General features: G+C 32.9%; 3 protein-coding genes and 1 pseudogene across 4 annotated transcripts; 1 reads left to right on the forward strand and 3 right to left on the reverse strand.

Annotated features, from left to right (window-relative positions):
• The first annotated feature begins 807 nt into the window (after nt 1-807).
• Nucleotides 808-4,194, forward strand: LOC143583249 (uncharacterized; annotated as a pseudogene). Its single transcript, XR_013144133.1, has 6 exons — nt 808-839; nt 937-1,069; nt 1,173-1,276; nt 1,370-1,541; nt 1,637-1,777; nt 1,860-4,194. The product of XR_013144133.1 is annotated as an uncharacterized LOC143583249 (transcript).
• A 582-nt stretch (nt 4,195-4,776) lies between these two features.
• LOC143583252 (deoxyhypusine synthase-like) lies at nt 4,777-6,957 on the reverse strand. Its single transcript, XM_077065606.1, has 6 exons — nt 6,940-6,957; nt 6,652-6,744; nt 6,323-6,432; nt 6,267-6,289; nt 5,467-5,702; nt 4,777-4,959 (listed from the first exon to the last, which is right to left on the reverse strand). Exons 1-6 carry the CDS (start codon nt 6,955-6,957, stop codon nt 4,804-4,806), a joined length of 636 nt encoding a protein of 211 aa, XP_076921721.1. The 3' UTR covers nt 4,777-4,803.
• A 4-nt stretch (nt 6,958-6,961) lies between these two features.
• On the reverse strand, nt 6,962-10,487 carry LOC143583250 (deoxyhypusine synthase-like). Its single transcript, XM_077065603.1, has 10 exons — nt 10,290-10,487; nt 9,997-10,164; nt 9,655-9,813; nt 9,437-9,523; nt 9,210-9,327; nt 8,086-8,315; nt 7,473-7,646; nt 7,239-7,406; nt 7,080-7,152; nt 6,962-6,990 (listed from the first exon to the last, which is right to left on the reverse strand). Exons 1-10 carry the CDS (start codon nt 10,479-10,481, stop codon nt 6,962-6,964), a joined length of 1,398 nt encoding a protein of 465 aa, XP_076921718.1. The 5' UTR covers nt 10,482-10,487.
• Nucleotides 10,488-10,611: 124 nt separating this feature from the next.
• Nucleotides 10,612-11,897, reverse strand: LOC143583251 (putative proteasome inhibitor). Its single transcript, XM_077065604.1, has 5 exons — nt 11,809-11,897; nt 11,220-11,320; nt 10,946-11,117; nt 10,691-10,834; nt 10,612-10,633 (listed from the first exon to the last, which is right to left on the reverse strand). Exons 1-5 carry the CDS (start codon nt 11,895-11,897, stop codon nt 10,612-10,614), a joined length of 528 nt encoding a protein of 175 aa, XP_076921719.1.
• Between the last annotated feature and the right edge of the window lie 10,740 nt (nt 11,898-22,637).

Genomic DNA, 22,637 nt, shown 5'->3' on the forward strand with positions numbered 1-22,637 from the left:
TCACTCCATCCACTACATCGGCAAAAAGCCTCAATAGTGACATGACGTAAAATGCTTTCATATGGGCTTCATCCACTACACATGATCTTAATCTCAACCAATTACAAAATCATATACCATAGCTATCCCATACATCTTAATAAGGGTGGGGAAAAAACCGAACTGAAACCTAAAACAGATAAAAAAAAACAACTCAAACTAATAACTGATGTTACATTTCTTTTGAAAACAAAAAAAAAGGATTCAATTATTTTAAAACCAAACCACACCACAACCGAACTGATCCATACGAAAACCAATCCGAATCACACTATACGCTTATAATGTTTGTTGTTAAATCTATGGCTCAATAGTGTTACCAAAAAGTTTATACTGATCCAAACTCATTCTAACCTAACATCAAACACAAATCATGGCCCGTTTTGCCAAGTTTACAATATCTGATTGTATTCGAGAATACACTAAACATGTATATCTTATAATTCAATAATTTCAATTTTAATTTCAATTTGAAAACGCGTAACACACAGAAATAAAATTCAATTCCTAACACCTTCCTTTAACCGACACCAGCCCGTCAGTTTCTTGTAACTGGAAGTCTTTTCCATACAATTTCCACGAACAATCCCATCCTTCCTTCCAATATAAGATACCATAACATTATAATATTAATATTAATATTATTCCCATTTCAATTTCAAATCATATTTTCCCTTGTAATCAATCGTCAGTCACAAATCACAATAACACAAACCCTAATTTATTTATTATTTACAATACGCATCGTCGATTAACAGCAGCACAGCAATGCTTCACAAACGATTCAAGTCCGCCAAATGGTAACCCTTCATAGATTGTTTCTGCAAATTATTATTATTTAAATATACACATCGTTAATACTATTTTTGTTTTTCGTTTTCAAATTGATTGATTCAGTAAAACGGCGTTAAAACTCGCTTCGTCTCGGATTAAACTGATGAAAAATAAAAAAGGAGTACAGATTAATCAGATGAAGAAGGAACTCGCTCAGCTGCTCGAGACCGGACAGGACCGTACTGCCCGAATTCGAGTATGTTGTCTAATTGATATTAATTACCGTTTCTGTGATCTAATTTAACTATAACTTGAATTACTTATTATTATCATTATTATTGTTGTTGATGTTATATCAGGTTGAACATGTGATTAGGGAAGAGAAAATAGTTGCTGCGTATGATTTGATTGAGATATACTGTGAACTTATCGTTGCTCGTTTGCCCATTATCGATTCCCAAAAGTAAGTGGAAAGTAAGCTAACTCGTTATTATTTAAAATATAGTATAAGCATACTCTAATGTTATTCTGATCAATTGTGGTTATAATATTGTAGGATTTGTCCGATTGACCTGAAGGAAGCCGTTACGAGTTTGATATTTGCAGCTCCTAGATGTCCTGACATTACCGAACTCGCTGATGTTAAAAAGCAGTTTACTGCAAAATATGGGAAGGAATTTGTGTCTGCAGCTATTGAGTTGCATCCTAACTGTGGTGTGAGTCGTATGGTGAGTTTGGCTAAGGTCTTGCATAAATGGTTTAAGGTTTTTTACATCTTGGAAATAGTGTTGTTTAATATGTTTTTGTGGCGTCTTGTTTTCAGTTGATTGAGAAGTTATCTGCAGTGGCTCCTGACTTGCAGACGAAGATTAAAGTGTTGACTGATGTGGCGAAAGATTATAATGTTGATTGGGATCCGACTACGTTTGAGGAGAAAGAATCTAAGCCTCCAAGTGACTTGTTGGTGAGATATTATTTTTGAAACTAGTTGTTATTATCTTATATGTAAAAACTAAAAAGTGATATGACTTGATTAATTTGAGCAGAATGGACCTGCTAGTTTTGAGAATGCCGGTGTGGCAAATGTTGAGCCACCGAAGATTCAACCGGTGCATAGGCATGAAGAGAAGCAGAGTGCACCTGTTGACTTCTCTGAGCAAAACAGAAAATACACACAAAGTACTCAGAATGTAACTTCTACCGATGGTGGTGAAACATCATCTTCAGCTATATATTATTAATTGTCGATCATCGTATTAAGTTTTTCATGTTAATAATAGTGACTAAGTCAAATTTCTCACTTCGATCAGGAGTAACTAATGAATGGAAGGAAATGAGGCAGAATTGGAACATGGAATTCAAGGATGCTACTTCTGCAGCACAAGCAGCGGCTGAGTCAGCTGAACGGGCAGCTATGGCTGCTCGAGCTGCTGCCCAGTTCTCAAGCCAGGAAAAATTTGCCAATCGTCAGCCAAGTGAACCCGACTTGGGTAATAGCAGAGACAAATCTTCTCATGTTTCCGCTCCTTCAGGATCTAGTGCTGAAAGCTTATTGAATGATAGAAAAGCTAAGATATCGAATCAGGACTTTGGTCAAAGTCAACATGATACTTCACAAAATGCTACTGAAAGATTCGTTGGACCCCACGTTGCTAACAGCGGAGACAAACCTCATGTTTCTGCTCCTTCAGGATTTAGTGGTCAAAGCTCATTGGATGATAGAAAACCTAACATTGGTCAAAGTCGATATGATACTTCACAAAAAACTACTGAAAGATTTGATGGGTCCGATAGTGGTTCAATTGAGGACGGTTATTTTGAAGAGTCCTTTTATGCAGATGAAGAAGCTCCTTCCTCTCCTGAAAGGGAGTCCAAAACCGAGGTGGTTAGTGGTCAGAAAGAAAGTATTGAAGATGAAAATATTAATTTTTTTGCTACTGGAAAGCAACCAACCATTCATTCATATCATCATCATCATTCAAGCACTTCTAGTGAAGAACTTAATATTGGCAAGAAAAGTGTTGTTGGGAATCCTTTTGCTGTTGTTGATCAAGAAAGCGCTTTTAAAGAAACTATAAAGGCGAGCTCCAATATTAATGATAAAGCCATGTCTGATGATGACGATGACGATGATGATAATTATGATGATGGTGGTCCTAGGTTTGATACAGGATTTGAGTATGATGAAATTGAGGCTACTCATTCACTAGAAGATCCATACAGCTGGAACCCGAATTTGAACAGAGTTGACCAACCGCTTTCTCAATCACATATTTTTTCAGAAAGTAAATCCTTTGGCGATCAGTCTATAAAATCTGTGGAGCCTTCAGAAAAAGAGAAGCATGAGCCTGCAAGTTTTGATCATTCTGATGGTCCAGATTCTGAAAGTGAGAACGAGCTTTTGTCCATAAATCCTAAACCGTCATATGTTACCGAGTCTTCACAAACTTATAATTCAAGAAAGTCCAGAATTGAGTTGAATGATTTGGTTGAAGCGGGCCCATCTTTTGATGATGAAGAGAAACATGAGTTGAAGAAGCATACTTTGGACCAAGAATCATCTGAGACGTATGAAGATCACAATGATTCCTTGAATCAAGGTTTAAACTTTGGAGCATTGACGGGTGGCCTTAAAAACAAAGGTGGTCTTAGGTACCCGCCTTATACAAAAAGTGCAGCAATTGAAAAGTCAACAGATGAACTCCCCGTAACAGGAAGTCAAGCATCTTTTCAAGGTTCTTTAGATTCAAGGGTGAGCAGAATAGAAGATAAAAAACCAAAGGTTTCTATACCAATTTCTGATTCTTCATTTTTTAATGATGACGAAACTGATTCTGAGGATGATGTTCCAAAACAAGTGCCAAGTAAGGTTCGGTTGGGTGCGGGTCTTTCTAGAAGGACAAGAGGATCTCCTTCAGTTGCTTACTCAAAGACTCATGTTGAGCCTGCGCCTGAATCCGAACCTGAACCCTTAAGCTATTTTAGGAAAACTGTAGAAACCGGTAAAACCAGGTCAGCAACATCCGAGCCTCAAGTCAACCAGTTTCGACATACCAAACAAGAACCTTTTAAGACAATGTCAGAGTCTAAGAAGCCAGTGAATGAACGCGTGTCTTCAAGAATTGAGGTTGAATCCGGTAAATTGAAGGATGATAAAATGCAGAATTTAGGATCTGAAAAGGTGTCGGGAGTTAAGAAACCAAGTCATGTTCATCCAAAGCTTCCCGAGTATGACTCTTTAGCTGCTCGTTTACAGTTCTTGCGAACTGATCGGCAGTAAATTTATATTTTACTGCTTTGTGTGGTTATTGGTATATAGATGAGACTTGTTACTTTACCTTTTGTTATGTGAGTGATTTTGGTCTGAACCTTTGTTTGAATCGGTTATAATAGAGTTGAGTCATTTAGTATAAAATAAATGGTACAGAGTCATATCCCTTTTTGGAGACTATTTTGTATTCGTTTGTTTCATTTTGTTATTAGTATTTCTTCATTTTTTCTACCTTTTTTTTATTGCATTTCCAAGCTGTTTGCAACAATAGCTTTAACTGCTTGCAAGCTCACCATCACTCTATCATGGTCTATGAGGTGTAGACTCCATTATACAATCAATACACAGCTTGTCTTTTATAAATTGCAAATGGTGAAGGGTTGGTTTATCGTTTGCAACAATAGAAAGGCCTATGACATCAAACATCTGATTGCACTAAAAATTGGTTTCAGCAATTACAGACCTATCTTAGCATTGAATAACATTAATTGTCTAGAACTTTAATATTCCACAAAAATTAGGATCATGTGAGAAGGCTTGAATACGTCAGAACGAGTTGTTGCATAATATGCAATAAACCCTAAATTTTACCGTCACCAAACGTCCAAATCTATCAATTTGAAAGGAAAAGAATATGTATCTACTGTTATAATTTGATCTCACTGACAGATCATTGATCGGATAAAGTTGCTCCTAACTTGCTCCAATATAATATGAATTTATTTGCAACTTCGCTTTGAATCAGTTGTTTCTTCCTTTCTCTCTAGCAAGCGTTTCTTTCTCTTTGCAGCAAGCATTTGTTTCTCTTTCTCCCTCTTTGCAGCAAACGTTTCTGCAACAAGCACCAGGAATGCAATTGAGGCCTCGCATTGAACCTGAATCAAATCAATCAACATAAGTAATTAATATTAGAACCACGGTGATAAGAATGCAATAAAGTAAAACTCCATCAGTTCCAAAACTTTCAAATACAAGTTGGTTTTTAAGGTCGAAATAGTCATTTCTATAACCACAAATGATATAGTTGCTACATTGCAAAATAACCAAGTCTTTCTTTGAGTAAAGTTTTAACTCATGCAGGTTCAATAAAGTTACCACAAGGGAAATATTGATGTCAGTCCGTATTATTATGTTATTTTACCACTTTGGACTATTATAGTAAACCCTTATCATAAACTATGTAAAAACATGATAAATACCCACTTTTTTGGTCAAAAACCAAATTAGTAAATGGTTGTGCTTGAGCTAAAATTTCTCACAAAACATGACGAGAACCAAACACAAAGAGGACATAGCAGATTACAATATTTACCAAAACTAAAAACATTGCAATTATTTTGGGACATCAGGAGCATAACAAGTAACAAGATCCATGTATTTACCTTGACAGATTTAGCAGAAGCACTTATTTTGCCCCACGAGACAGCTTCATCGGGAGGAGCACCAGAATCACTAGCATCAAATTCCTGGGCAGTGTTGATGAAGACCGCATAATCCGCACCATTACGCATCAAATTTGCATTGCATATGTGATGTTTTGGCAACCCTCCTCCTAGAATTATCATCCCTGTTTTCCTAGGGGTTGCATGCACAGCCTCGCCGTTCATTGCCATGATATCTGTTTAGAAAGGCCACAAATTATAAACATCAAGTCCACAACCCAAAGTCAGTGTTAAACCCAAACTTGTTACAAATTGGCAACCGCATGTACCAAATATGTTACGTGGTAAATGTAGACCCCAAATATTTTGACAAATTACAAACTATTGTGTAATTAACTCTAGCAATAATAATATGATTATTACCATTATTATTGTTGTTTTATTGGTTGTTCTGTAGTGTTAGTTTTCAGAATATGCAGATGAAGATTGATTATTAGAAGAAAATGCAGGAACTGACATGTACTTTGGTTTAAAAGAAAGCAATAAAATGATGGTTATATTTCTTCTTTTTTACCTTGCAGTATTGTTAAAAATCCATTAAATATTTCCATGATTCCTTTTTGTCATTGGTTACTTGTGTGTGTATATACACGCATGCACACTTTTTCAGTTCTATACAGTTTTAGTGATAAGATATCAAAAAAATTGAATCCTATGCAGAATTTAATTATATAAACTTTCGTTATCAATTAAAAAAGTGTTAATTTAATCAACAAAGTCAAAATGAGAAATCTGATCACCTTGTTCTACGTCAGCAACAAAGCTTGGATAGTGAGATAACACGTTTTTAAGAGACCCATCTTTTGAGCCAGGGCATTGTCGTTTGTGATAGTGAAAGGGGTGGAAATATAACATGTCTCCAAGAGACCCATCTGTCAAGCCAGGGCAATAAACGGGAATCTTGTTCTGCAATAAAAAAGAAATAATATAACATTTAAATTATTTTTCAATTTTATAATTGAAATTGTTCATATCAAAAGATACTTTATACCTCATAAATGTAAAAGAATCAATGCTAGAACTTTGAAAGAATAAAAAGAGGTTATAATTTTGTAAAGTAAAAGATAAAATGGTAAAATGAAAGAATTGTGTAAAGCACTTGAAATTGAGGTGAAAATTGATTACCTTATATGCCCAATATAGATATGAACTCTCGTTATTGATCTCCTTCCCCAAACGTTCTATTACTTTTGATGGTGTCCAAAACATATGCTGTTGAATACAAAGGAAATAAATTAAGTATAAGCTTCTATTACACAACTTATTCAAACTGGAACAATATTGATGAAAGTAACATGAATCAAAAGATTCAAAACTAAACTCAAAAGTTACTATTTAGTTCCAAAGCATGTATAATACCTGGGTATCAAATTGTTTTTTTTCTTCAAACAGTTTCTGTTCTTCAAACATTTTCTTTTGTTCTTCCAACATTTGGTCAAGTATCGGGATGACCCAATCTTGAAACTTACAATAGTTATCATTAGGAATCACCATGTTACCAATTCGATTCAGTCCCTTTGAGTGCAAGTCAGCACCAGGTAGAGAAAAATCACCTCTGTATGTGTTTGCAAAGCATTTTATGATATCTTCCTCAATGCCACCGGTTGTTGTCACAATCACATCAACCTCGATTTAATTAAACATAAGTTACAAAGAGTCAGCTTGATAATCAAAAACAGTTTGAAGTGGTCACAAAGCCTTAAAATACTAACCATACGATGTTCAGCTAGATACCGAATAATATCTCTAACACCAGACAAAATGATGTTTGAAGTGAATCCTAGAAAGATCTTGCATTTTACAGACTCTCTGTAAGTTGGGTTATTTTCCTCCTCACTGCAATCTTCGGCAACTTGATCATGAGAAAGCCTCCATTCTAGCTTTAGTAATTAAACAAAAACTCTTAGTATCATATATAAATACCTTAATCAAACTGATCTACTTACCATTTGATTAACGATTTCGATGGCTTCACCAAGATAAGAAACTAAGAAGCCAGTAGAGGGTACGGGATTAAGAATCCGTGACAAGCTAAGCCCTTGGTTGTATTCATAGCCTTGTATTTTACCAAATGTCTCTCTAACAAGTAATGGAAATGCAACTGTGGCACCATAGTGCACCTGATCACAACAACCAATATAAATGATTACATTGTTGATAAGAATACAGTATATCTTATTGATTCCAAACCCTTAAAAAAGCAAAGTGCCTTTCTTGGTCAAAGTAGTCACTTTTATTAAAGTTTCAACAAATGTCTATTGGTCGAATACTTTTACTACTAGAAGAATACTGATATCATTATTTGAGTCCACAATATTCTATTATTTTTTCACAATGAACTAACGGTCACCCTTTTCACAAAATATCTCAAAACATATGAAATGCAATCTTTCTAAGAAACACGTTTGAAAAGAAAACATATGGCTGGGCAACACCTAAAATATATCACATAACACGACAACATCCAAAAACAATGTTATATGACCAAAGAGGTCATTTTAGATTGACACTTTTCTAAAAGAAATCATTGCGTTTATTTTGGGATATCAAGAGCATAACTAAAAAACACATGTATTTTACCTTGACAAATTTGTCAGAAGCGCATACTTTGCCCCATGAGACATCATCGGAACGAGCACTAAAATCTCTACCATTGAATTTCTCGAGAGTGTTGATGATGACTTTAAAATCAGCACCATTGCACATCATATTTGCATCTCCTCCTAGAATTATCATTGCTGTCTTCCTAGGGTTTGCATGCAAAGATTCATTGTGCAACATTGCGTGTTCTGTTTAAAAAATTAACAGCTTATACACATGAAGTCATGATAATAATAGTAGTAGTAATAATAATAACAGCAACACTAATTATTATTAGTACCATAAAAGTTGTTCTTTGCGGTTAATATTGGACATATAGAAGTGAAGATTGTTTATAAAATGCAGACTGAATCAATCTCTAGCAATCTGTTAGTCATTTGCCTTGTATGAGTTAAGAATGTAAGAAAATGAGGGTTGTGTTGTTTCTCTATGTTAAGCTTGCAAAAATTTTAAAAGTCCACTAAAGATTCTAAGATTCCTTTTTTTGTCATTGGTGTCTATGCATGTATAGATTTAGATTCTATTGAATTTCAGTATTAGACTGGTTATGTAATTATCGCATCTAAAAGATATTTAGGCTATGTGGTACGCACCACGGATCACCACTAGTGGTGGTGACATGGCACTAGTGGTCTTATGCTAGCACCGCGCTGCGCCCCTCCATCTCACTAGTGACAGGGTGAGCATGAGCATGGTCACGCAGACCACTAACCAATCAAAAGCTCTCTCTTTCTTTCTATCTCTAACTCTCACTTTACACACACACACATGTATGTACATGTTTTGTATTTAAAGAATATAAATAAATGGAATGGTGGAGAATGACGTATAAATTAGGTTGAATGGCGGGGTTAAAAGGTGGAGGAAAAACTAAGGTGGCGGTGATGTGACGAATAGCCAGAATGGTATAGAGTGGAGTATAGCGCGTAGCCAATAGTGATATATTGCTATCTATATAAAGAGAACATATCTAACCATATTAGGCATGCAATCTATATACAATAAAATTTTTTATTTATCTTTCACACATAAGATATCAAAAAATTAATCTTTTTCATAGCTGGATGAAAGAATCTGCTCACCTTGCATTGAGTCAACAAGAAGACTAGGATTGCGAATGGAATAAGAATGTAACGTTTTTCGAAGAGGCCCATTTAAGGCAGTGCAGAAGAAGGCAGGACAATAGACGGGAATGCTGTTCTACAAGAAAAAAAAACACAAAAGTCATAACTTTGTTAAATATAAAAATGAAAAAAAAGATTATGAAAGAAACATAAAGCACTTGAGATTGAGGTGAAGATGTGATTACCTTATATGCCCAATAAAGAAACGAACTCTTGTTATTGATTTCCTTCCCCAAACGTGCTATAACTCTTGATGGCGTCCATAACACATGCTGTTGAACAAAGAGGATAAAGTACAAATTTCTGTTACATAACTTGCTCAAAAAAGATTATTAATGAAAGTTTAAAAATTCATCAGAATACAACTCAAAAGATCCTACTTAGCTCTGAAATACCATAATACATCTGTATTTTGTTCTCCCAACATTCTGTCAAGTATCGGGACGATCCAATCTTCAAGCTTATCATCTCCTTTTGAGTGCAAATCACCTTTGGATTTGTCTGCAAGACATTTTAAAATTTCTTCCTCAATGCCACCGCTTGTTGTCACGAGCACGTCAACCTCGTTTTAATTAAAAGCAGGTTCTAAAGAATCAGAATGATATCTAAAACTACTTAAAGTTGGCTTATGTCTGAAGTCTAAATCATAAAATAATTACAAATTTTCAATCAAAACTTAATATCATGTGAATTAAGACTCAAAGTGATACATATGTTCATGGTCATAAAACCTTGAAATACTAACCAGATTATGTTTAACTAGATGGCGAATATTCTCTCTAACACCAGGGGAAAGGATGTTTGAAGTGAACCCTAGAAAGATTTTGCATTTGACAAACTCTCTATGGGTTGGGCTCTTCATCTCCTCACTGCAATCTTTTGTTACTTGCTCATGAGAAAGCCTCCACTCTATCTTCAATCATCAAAATAAAATTCTCAAAATCATACACACACACTTCATTTGCCAAATGAATAATCAAGTCTGACAGTTCATCAAATATATTAAACCAAGTATGAGTGAGTTTGAGATTCACTTACCATTTGTTTCACGATTTCAATGGCGTCACCAAGATTAGAAGCTTGAGTGCCAGTGGGGCCTAGGGATTCAAGAATCTGTGAAACGTTAAGCCCGTTGCCGAAATCGTAGCCTTCAATTTTAATGCCTTCTAAACTCTCTGATTTCTTAAATACCACTGACTTCAATTTCTCGATCAACTCTGCTTCCCTCATTTCTGCAACTCTGAGTTACCATTTTATGTAATTAGCAACTTGTACGCATGCATGCTTCTCATACAGAAACCAATAATAAAACTTTCCATAGACATATTATATTATAACATAATAACTGTTTACTTCATTTTTAAACAACTAAGCTCAATATCCTAAAAACTAAAGAAAGATAACAGAATTATTATGTTTAAGGGACATCAACTAGTTACCTTTTGGCATTGATAGCGCTTGCTGTAGAAGAGCCAAATATATTGTCTAACACGCCTTTGTTAATGGAATCTACAAGCTCACCCAAGTTTTTATACTGTGACCTGTATTTGTTATCATCAGTTTCTCCAGCAAAATCATCAATACTGCAAGTAATAGCATGCTAGTTAGTAGCAGAATTCACAATATATGCAATAATAATTCAATATACAACTAATAATCAGATGTAAATAATAATGCAGAGAGTGAACGATTACTTGATCTTGAGGCGAACCGGATCAGAAGAGCCAGAAACTAAAGCATCAATAAACAAGTGGTTGTTCCTAACAAGATACTTCACATGTACTTTGTTGGAATCATCATTATCCTTAGGGAATGAGTAGGCAAACGCATAATCAGCTTCATCAACTCCATCTTCAATTCCCAAACCTAGTATTTTATAATAAGTTTGTTTATACACACCTTATGTTATAAACTAAACCCTAAAAAACATATAATAATAATAATATAATTAAAAAAGTAATTAAGTACCAGCAGCAGCAGCCGGGACGTAGAAGGTGAAGCCCCATGCTGCGAGGAAAACAGAGAATACGCTAAACGCAAGGCTATCAGCTGGGTTCCGAAAACAAGGTCTAAAAGCACTTATCAACGCTGCTACTGATTACTCAGTTGCCATTGTTTATACACTGTCAAAAACAAGACAGAATCTTAACTTTCAACACTAAACAACATAGCATAAATAATAGATGATTTAGTGCTGGAGAAAAGACTTACAATTTGCCGGAGAAAATACTCAGAATTCGCGGAAGGTTTCCGCGAGTCAGTATAAATAGTCGTGTATTAAATTATTAGGTTAACCAGAATGAACAAAACCGTAAGCAGTTCCGGAATGAACTCCGGTCGACATTTCTTCAACCTAAAGGTAGTAACCCGTGAACTAAAATCTGATGTAGTTACAGTTACAACCAGTGCGGATCTAGACTAGATTTTCAGGGTAACATAAAAAAAAATTACCATATTTCATATAATGTAAACAAAACAAAAATAAAAACACGATAATTAATAAATTTAAAGACATACCTAATAGATTTCTCCTCTTCGGCATTTTAAAGCTTGAAACCGAGCCATTACATCGTCTTCTGCTACTTTATCAAATGTTTCTCTTTCAACCGCACAAACTAAAGCATTGTTTAAATACTCTTCACCCATTCGATTGCGTAAATGCGTTTTGAGAAGCTTCAGTTTGGAAAAACATCTTTCAACAATAATTTAAAATTGATTATTTAAACATTTTTATCAAATACAAAATATACAAAAACTGAAAAACATATATAACTTTCACTCTTTCATACAGTAATTTTTATGCGCACACACCGACACATAATGAAAAATCAAACTCACCGATGACCGACTATGAAGACAGAGGCTGAGAGGCAGCGCCGCAACGGCAGCGACAGAGGCAACGGACAGGCGGAAAGCGGTGCTGGACCGTGCTGCGGTTGCGGTGGTCTGGCGCAGTGGCGCTGGTGTCTGACTGTCTGGACGTCTCTGGTGGTCCGGTGACCGACGGGTGGCAACTGGCGAAGTGGAAACGATTCACAGGAAGCGGTGGACAGTGGTAGTTGACTGGTTGCCGTTAACTTACATCAATACCCTTAAAGATTAATCAAACAAAATTGAACTTGGGCTTTTTATTTAACTTGGGCTTTTAAGTTTAAGTAACTAGTGGGTTTTTAATTATATAATAGGATTTCATAAATATTTGAGGGGTAACATAATATTATCTCAGGGATAACATAGACATCTAAAACGCAAAAATAAAAATTTTTTTACACTTCGTCGGAGAAGTTGAGGAGTAGTGGGTGCTACCCCTGCCCACATGATGCATCCGCCCCTGGTTACGACTAACGATCTTCATTCTAAACTGTGGAACAAAAAAAATCTTTTTATCAAGATTATTAGAAATTAAACAATTGCATAGCATGGCACCAAACTGCACCAAAAAATGATTTTAGCTGCGGACCCAGGATTTTTATCCAGCGGGGTCCTCATTTTTTTGGAGTTCAGATTTTCGGGTTGATTGTTGTTCGGGTCGGGTCGGGTCGAGGCGAGAAACACAATAAAAACAATGTCATAATAAAAACAAACATGATCATTACTCATCAAAAAATACAAAGACATTCGAAACGAGGGAAAAAAAACATTACAAACTTTTAAAGAGTTCCCCTACGGCTTTTCATATTTTGAAAACTAACCGTTACATCTTCTAGCATAACGTTGGCAAGGAGTTCTCTTTCGATATAACATACACGCATCGTTCATGTAATCACCACCTATCTGATTATTAATGTTTTTAACAAAACTAAGTCGCAATTAGCCCTAAAATTCAAGTTTTAACAAAATTAAGTAACAATTTGATAATGCAACATGCAATTACCGACATAAAATCAATCAAGTAGCCCTAAAATTACCTATTGTGCCTGGTATGAGACAAAGCCGGAGATGGGGAGGTCCGGTGCCGGTAGAGGAGGAAGGCGACCGGCGAAGTAGTTATGAGGTCGTATTTGTTTAGCTGCCTCTGTGTGCTTCTGTCTCAAGTTTAAAACCACCCTCAGTTCCAAGTTTAATTAATAAATAAATGAGAGGAAATAAAAGATTTGGAATTGGTGTTACGGAAGTTTTTGTTCTTTTTAAAGAGGAAGAAAGAGATGGAGAAAGGAGAATGGGTTTTTAATGGGCTGTTTGAGATTTCTTATTTTTTCCCTCTTGTACTATAAATTAAAAAAAAGTGTTTGGGTTTCTTTATTACGTGAGAGGAAATGTTGATAAGTTACATTTTTATAACTTATTACTTCTTCTTATAAGTTACAAGGAGGTCAAAATAAAGAATCCCAAACAGCCCCTTAGTTTATATATCTTTCTTTCCAAATCGGAAAGATTTCGAGTGAAAGAAATAGATCAAGATCACGTTCATATATCAATACCATTTTTACACGCTTCAATAAAATGGCAAGATTATCTCCCTCAACCCGTTATGTCTTCTTCAACTGAACTTCTATTATCTCTCCTATATATTGCAGTACTCCCACTCTTTCCCTTTCTCGTTATCTTCCACCAAAGCCACGATTCACAGCTTCCACAGGTAGCATCTGTCGCATTCATCTCGATTGCATCTTCTAAAGCCGCCTTATGTTTCTTTAACCAGCATCTGCAGTGTTTTAGTTTCTTATTTCAGTTTCAATTTCAATTTCACATCAATTGTATATGATTTTGAAGATATGCGTAACCCTACTTTAAAAAAGATGTGTTTATTGTAAGTTGTTTTAGTTTCTGATTTCAGTTTCACATCAATTCCCCCTTTCAATTTGCAAAAAGAAATAAAGATTGGAATATAAATGCTATCTGCAACTTTAAAGATTAGAATATAAATACAGTTGTTTTCAAACAAATATATGCATTTGGTTTGTTTAGTTGTAAATGCTATCTGAAACTTTGAAGGAACTTATGCTACTTTAAGACTACTCCATTGTGAAACTCTATTCCATGCCACTAATTTGCACAAACGAGTACAAGTTTGAACATTCTGCATGACTATTATTAAAGATTAGAAACACATAGTTTAAATTTAGACAATTCTATGCTGTTTAATTTTTTCTATTAAATAAATACAATAATTAATCATAATATATATTTATTTATTAAAAAAAATGGTTTGTCTGGGTTGTTAATAGGAGTGAAAATTTTGAGTTTGGTTGGTTGTGTAGATGGAAGAGAGAGATATTAGTTTTTTAATGAAAAGTTAGGTTTGGTTGGGTTGTGAATGGGAGTAGCCTAAGCCATTTTTCTATTAAATAAAACATCCTAGTACTCTCTTATTTGCTACTGTTAGTCTCATAATAATACATTAATTGTTCTCAACTAGTGCTCAACTATTATAGTATCTTGTTAGACGATCTTGTAATTTAACAAATTTGACTCTTAGGCCATATCTATGTTTGATTTAACAAATTATAGGCAGTTTGATGGATAATCAGATACACAAGGTGGTTGAACTTGTTGGTGCCAGACAACTGCAAGCAGCTAACCTGATTTGCTTATTAGTGACTTTTGTTGCACTACTTAGACAGAGTAGAAAGCGTGCTAATTTACCTACTAGAGATGAAATATTTACAACGACTAAATGTTTTAGTTTCTAATTTCAGTTTCACGTCAATTCCCCTTTTCAATTTGTAAAAAGAAATAAAGATTGGAATATAAATGCTATCTGCAACTTTAAAGATTAGAATATAAATACAGTTGTTTTCAAACAAATATATGCATTTGGTTTGTTTAGCTGTAAATGCTATCTGCAACTTTGAAGAAACTTATGCTACTGTAAGACCACTCCATTGTGAAACTCTATTCCTTGCCACTAATTTGCACAAACAAGTACAAGTTTGAACATTCTGCAGGACTACTATTAAAGATTAGAAATACATATTTTAAATTTAGACAATTCTATACTGTTTAATTTTTTTCTATTAAATAAATACAATAATTAATCATAATATATATTTATTTATTAAAAAATTGGTTTGTTTGGGTTGTTAATGGGAGTGAAAATTTTAAGTTTGGTTGGTTGTGTAGATGGAAGAGAGAGATATTAGTTTTTTAATGAAAAGTTAGGTTTGGGTGGGTTGTGAATGGGAGTAGCCTAAGCCATCTATACTATAATAAACAAAGCTTTCTAAGTGCAAAATGTCATCATCATGATGATCCTTACAAAATTTTTCCTCCTCTCTTTCATATTAAATACGTTTCTATTTCTTATTAATAATTTAGTATTTTATTTTTTTTTTTCTATTTAATCTTTCATTTTCTCTTTCTAATAATTCTTTCATGATTTAAAAAAACTAATACCAGCATATATATATTATTTTGTTTTATATAAATACTAGGTTATTGACCCATGTACAACACGGGTGGAAATATAGAAATCGTCAATTAAAGACATAAAGACATATTTAAGATGACAACAATTTGTTTATATGTTTACTAGGAGAATTATTTGATATAATTGCAATTCATATTTGCATGTAACACAAAGTACTTAAAAACATAATAAACTTACTAAAAAGAAGATTCATATTACATTGTTTGGAAACATAATTTAAAACTTTAAAAATTACAAATTTATAAACTTTCCTTATTAACCATATTTGTTGTCTTATTTGTAACTTGACCTTGCTTATCCAAAATAAGATTTTTAATAAAATCTCTACTCTTCACTCTTGATAAAGCAACATATAGTTGGCCATAAGTAAAAATAAGTCTCATATATATTCCAACTCTTGCTAGAGATGTTGTTACAATTATATCGTGCTTATCTATTGTGTCACCAATATCACCAACGATAAACCTACAACTTTAGAAGTTTTTAGCAGGTTGTAAGTCCTTGCATCTTTTTGCGTTGTTCCAATAATGCATAACTTTAAATACATACCGGGATCGTTTTAAAAATAGTCACTTACCATCCGGCATCCTTGAACCAAAGGATTTTGAGAATCCAACATTGTCTTCAAGTAATTCATTATTTCTGTATCTAACATTTCTGAACTTGATTATGAGTTGTTGTGTAAGAAATGGTTATGTGTTAGAAATAATTTAATTAAATTACTTATAATTTAGATTGTTCATAAAACATATTAAAAATAATAAATAATGTTTTAAAGATCCACCTTGAGCAGTGACAATTATATATATATATATATATATAATACGTAAATTCAGTTATTTCATATAATAACCTTTATATATGTGACTTTTAATAAGTTTTTGATATATTTATACACTATTAATTATAAATGGCAAACCAAAATTTGGTGTGATTTATTTTAAAAATAAAACATTCATACTCATATTATTATATTACATTTTGTGTATATAAAAATAATATTTAGAAAAAAAAATGTTATCACGGACTTAAAATATAAATTTACAAAGACTAAGATTTGGTTGTAAAAATAAATAAATTATCTTAAAATAAAAAGAGAAATATTCAACACGGGTTAGTAAATCAAAGAACCATTTACCACACAGGCGAAAAATGTATCATATGTCATATATATATATATATATATATATATATATGTTATACACTATAATGAATTGTAAAAAGTTGTATTTCTAAAAAAATATATTTCTATATGAAGTATAACGTATTTATAAGAGTAAAATTATAAGTTCAATCATCTTTATAACTTAAACCATGAACCAAAAAAATGTATTAAGAAAGACATGCAAAATCTATTTAATTCATATGTTACATGCCCAAAACTTTGTAACATTAAGAAAAACGTTCGAAAATATATGCTTTAATAGGTTACAGGTTAGTGATCCGTGCGCTACACAGGAGAAAATTATATAAAAAGACGTCAATTATAAATACATGTTAGTATATTGAAATATATATTGTAAATCTTGTATTTATATGAACGGATAATTCTATATAAATGTTATGTTTTTTAAATGTATCCAAAAATGGAATGCGTAGAAAGTCATGCCTAATAATTATAATATTATGAAACTATTTCATTTACTGAACTACTCGCTAAACTTTCTTTGAGAATGATCAAATAAGAATGTAAGCATTTTTATGATCCTTATAAGGGAGTCAAAATATATTACAAATTCAAGCGTTAATTTCCTACAAAACATAGAATTCAATGTAAATTAATAATTCATTGATCAATGATCATAAATATTTATATTTTAATTCTTTTTTGATTTATTTAATTATGAAGAAATTATTAGAATGATAGATATATATGGAATTAATAGTTATGGACTAATCATAAGAGGACAGATGTCCAAGAACTCAATTTTTTAATAAAGATATAGATATTTTATTAGTCATCAATATTAGGTTTTTATAAGTAACCAATTTTCATGTTCATTTTTAATAATGATGCCAAAAATTAAAATTTTAAATATTTTTTATTAGTTAACTAATATTGAGGTTTTATAAGAAATGATATTATTGAAGAAAGAGGCAAGGTTAATTTACAATTAAACTTTCAATAAAATATGATGTTTACTATAAAGCAAGTTTTTTTTTTCTTTCTAACCCTTAAAATACAAATTCGCTATTAATGTACTCTTGGTGTTTATGTTAATTTAAACAAGCGGGTTTCTTTACCCGGTTAAAGTATCAAATATGGTTAAGGTGAAAACAGTTTATTATTAGAATGAGTTCCGGTCCACGGGTTGGTTTTAAAAAAAATAGACATTACAACTTTTTTTAATTGACTTAAAAATCCACAAAAATATAAACACTAGACTACATGTTTTGGTTTTTCAGGTGAATGAGACTTCTTACCTTGGGAATACAAATGTTAGATATTAGCACACTGTTAATCAGATGATAAATTGACTTTGTATATCCTTCTATCATTAAAGATTTCAAAAATATAGATTTTTTTAGTTAACGAGTTATACTTGTACCAAAAAATGAGGTCGTTCAAGAAATTAGCAAACGATTTCTATCCATGTTTTTGGGAGATTTAAAATATTACCATTATTCAGATGGTATCTACTTGACATAAAATGATACATTACAACAAAGTCTTAGTTTCATGATGTTTTAAATAGCCACAAAATCTAAGGTTGTCAAGTCATAGGTTAGTCCTGAAATACGATGTTGAAGTGATGTTGCTTAAGTGGTCTTTGCAATGAAACTAAAATACATGTGAAAATACGATATGATAACCGTGTTATAGAAGCGGAAATCATATCCGGAGGTAATACTAGAACTCACACTTTTATTCTTAAAAAGAAAAATCCTACACCTTTAGATAAAATGATTAATTTCCAAGAATGAAATTTTCACTTTGTTTTTGTTTTGCAATGAAGATTAATAAAAGCGGCCAGTCACCATAGATGGTTGCTTTGTTTTGGGACAATTTATTTTAACTCGTGACCAGTTATACTGTCACACCCCGACCAATGAAGGCGGAAACGTCGAGGCGCGACATGATTGCTCATTGCACAATGACACTATAAAGTTAGAATATTTAAACAACTCATTTAAATCCATATCATCATAAATAACACAACAATTGTTCATACAAAATTCCAAATAGATAGATAAACAAATAACTTGTTCTTTTATTTTCTAATATCCTAAAGCCAAGATAATAAGTTTCTTCAAGTAATCCAATCAAGCTAACATCAAACCTGTAATATTGCATAAAATAGAGTTTGTCAACACGAAGGTTGGTGAACAATTTTCATAGTTTTGGACAATAAGTATATAGTATGAAATCCACAACTAGTATATGAAAACAATAAATAATAGCAACAATTTAGAAAATAAAACCGTCAATAAGAATACATTGACGACAATAATGAAATCGTCAATAAGAATACATTGACGACACCTTTCTATATGGGGATACCATATACACTCGGAATTAACGTATGATCATACTTTGATGAGGCTACCTGCCTTAGTATTCAAGAGGCTACCCGCCTTAGCATTCAAGAATTTGCACGTAATCATGTAAAGCATATAACACCAAATCGAGCATTTATTTAAGTAAACATATACAATACGTGTTGTGGTTTAAGACTCAAGTATAAATCATTTGAATTTGAATAAGTATGCAATGCCACCCCCAAAACGAAAGATGGAAAACGGGGGATGAAAAAGTACTCACATTAACAAGTAACTTGAAAGATAGTGTCGTGAATAATCGGAGAGATCGGTTTAACGAGCAAGACCTATATTAAACGGGTCTTGTGTTAGTATGTAGTCTTGGAAGAGTTTAAAATAAAATACATGACAAATAAAGTAAATAAATAAAGTTTAGAATTTAAAATGTAAATATTTGAGAAATTAAAGAAACGAGTTTTGTAAAATAAGTTTACTCGAAACCGGGTCTCGGTATTTTATTCATTAGTTTTTTTCTTTTTTCACTCAACCTATGTTAAGTAATAATGTGGGTTAAAATGCGATATTGCAAAACCTTTGGTTATAAGAATACCAAAACGAGGTTTAAACGAGTGTTCGGGTTTGTCGGTTCGAGACTTGATAATTGCCAAGCTCACAGTTAACTTCCCAAAATAATAAATGTTATGAGATAACTCAATGAAATCAAAATAGACTTAACCAAGTATGTAGTTCTATTGTGAAGAACCTTAACGTTCGTTAAGCGAGTATACGACCTTATCGGTTCGAACTTGTTATAAGATCAAGTTGGTTACCGACATGCCAAGTATGTTTAGAAATTAACTAAAATTGATTTAAAATATAATCTTGAAGAAAAATATGAGTTTTGGTGGCTAAAAACACACTTGTGTGTCTTAAGCGATTGAACTCGGTTTAGTTCGGTTTTTGGTTCGGTCCTTGACTCGGAATAAGACCGAGGATGGTTACCACATACCCAATTACCATGGAACATGTAAAATAACTTATAAATAATAATACTCAAGTTTTACATTCAAAAAGTTAACAATAAAGCTTTTAAACAAAAGTTCGGTTTTTGGTTCGGTCCTTGACTCGGAATAAGACCGAGGATGGTTACCACATACCCAATTACCATGGAACTTGTAAAATAACTTATAAATAATAATACTCAAGTTTTACATTCAAAAAGTTAACAATAATGCTTTTAAACAAAAGTTCGGTTTTTGGTTCGGTCCTTGACTCGGAATAAGACCGAGGATGGTTAACACATACCCAATTACCATGGAACTTGTAAAATAACTTATAAATAATAATACTCAAGTTTTACATTCAAAAAGTTAACAATAATGCTTTTAAACAAAAGTTCGGTTTTTGGTTCGGTTCTCAAATCGGGATGAAACCGAGGCTAGTCACCACATACCCAATACCATGGAACTTGACAAATATGAAAAATAAACTAAAATATGTAGAATTTAAGAAAGTATAACAAGTTATATGGTTAGATTTGTTAAATATATAAACAAGGACTACAAAGTCCTCCATGTAACCTTGCCTTACTAGTCCGACATTTCAACCGGCCGAGACCGGAGAAATGAAAGACCGAAGGTAAACAAGGAGTGTATATTATATATATGTTGTAACATCAAGCTTTAAGTATTGAGAAGTTAGTTAAAATGAAAGATTAGCTTATGAAGAACAACCTTAGAATTCAAGAATTTGAGAGAGAAATGAAGAAATGAGCAAGCACAAATGAAGAAGATGGGTGTGTATATATAGGGTAAGTTGAATGGGTCTTTCATAAAGGGTGTTTCATGAAAATGGGTTGGTTATATACCCAAGAAAGCACAAACTACAAATGGGTCCTTCAAGTCTCCATTTTGGTAGTTTTAGTCCCTGGAGTTCGTTTTGAGCGTTTTCGGGGAATTTTAAGAACCGAAAAGGGTGTTTTTTTTTATCCAACAACTATAAAACAAATATTTAACATACAATTCATCATTTTGATAATATCAAAAGGTTCGGGATACAAAACGCGTCGGGTTTACATTAAGAATACAAGTATAAAATAACCCGAAATTGACAAATGTCACATATTCGTTGCATTATCTAAAGTTAAAAGCACAAACAATATGAAACTACTAAGTTTTAATATAGAAAGTAAAGTTACAAATAAAACTACAAATATTGTGTACAAGAAAATATTTAGGGATTTATGAATGTTCTAACAACCTTTTTATTTTCATATTATGTAATGTTAATTTATTCTATTATATAATATATCTGTTGGAATTATTTAAATAAATTTATTTATTCAACTCGTGTGTAATACGGGTAACTAACCTAGTTTTTCTATTAAATAAAACATCCTAGTACACTCTTATTTGCTACTGGTAGTTTCATAATAATACATTAATTGCTCTCAACTGGTGCTCAACTATTATAGTATTTTGTTAGACGATTTTGTAATTTAACAAATTTGACTCTTAGGCCATATCTATGCTGATTTTACAAATTATAGGTAGTTTGATGGATAATCAGATACACAAGGTAGTTGAACTTGTTCATGCTAGACAATTGCAAGCAGCTCACCTAATTTGCTTATTGGTGACTTTTGTTGCATTACTTAGACAGAGTAGAAAGCGTGCTAATTTACCTACTAGCGATAAAATATTTACAACGACTAAATGTACGAGAAGAGATGTTACACAACCTTTTAAATGGAGATAAATGTCGTGACCTTATACGCATGAGTGAGAAAGCTTTTATGACATCGTGTGGTATCTTAAAGTGTGATGGTGGACTTCGACCTACTCAATGCTATGTCTGTTGAAGAGCAAGTTGCAAGTTTTTTACATATTGTATGTAACGATTTGAGAAATCGCTTTACCTCTTGGTTATACCGTCGTTCTGCATCAACAACTAGTCGGTGCCTCCATAGAGTTTTGCAAGCAATTATACCATTAGAAGATCGTTATATACAACAACCGACAGAAATTCAAGAGAAAAAGAGATTTTATTCTTTTTTTAAGGATTGTATCAGTGCAATTGACAGAACACATGTACGTGCCAAAGTACCTAATAGGGATGCCCTAGATATCGTGGTCGTAAGGGATACCCTTCGATAAATGTGCTAGCTGCTTGTACATTTGACTTAAAAGTTTACTTATGTGTTAACTGGATGGGAGGGTACAGCATCCGACTCTAGAATTATAAAAAATGCATTTACTAGAGAAGATAAACTAGTTATTCCAACAGGTATTTTTTAAGCCAAGTTTAATTAATTGTATAAATATTTGTTATAATACTAACTACAACATGTTTATAGGTAGATATTGTTTAGTAGACGCGGTTTTACCACATACGAGTATCCTAATGACACCATATAGAGGTGTTAGGTATCATTTGAAAGAGTACTCCACTCATGCCCCTTAGAGTGCAAAGGAGTTGTTTAACCTTTGTCATGCATCATTACGTAACACAATTGAATGAGCATTTGGTGTCCTAGA

This window comes from Bidens hawaiensis, unplaced genomic scaffold (assembly GCF_021521415.1).
Source record: "Bidens hawaiensis isolate Kalapana, Puna unplaced genomic scaffold, B.hawaiensis_p1.1 tig00032184_1, whole genome shotgun sequence".
In the NCBI taxonomy this organism is placed as follows: domain Eukaryota; kingdom Viridiplantae; phylum Streptophyta; class Magnoliopsida; order Asterales; family Asteraceae; genus Bidens; species Bidens hawaiensis.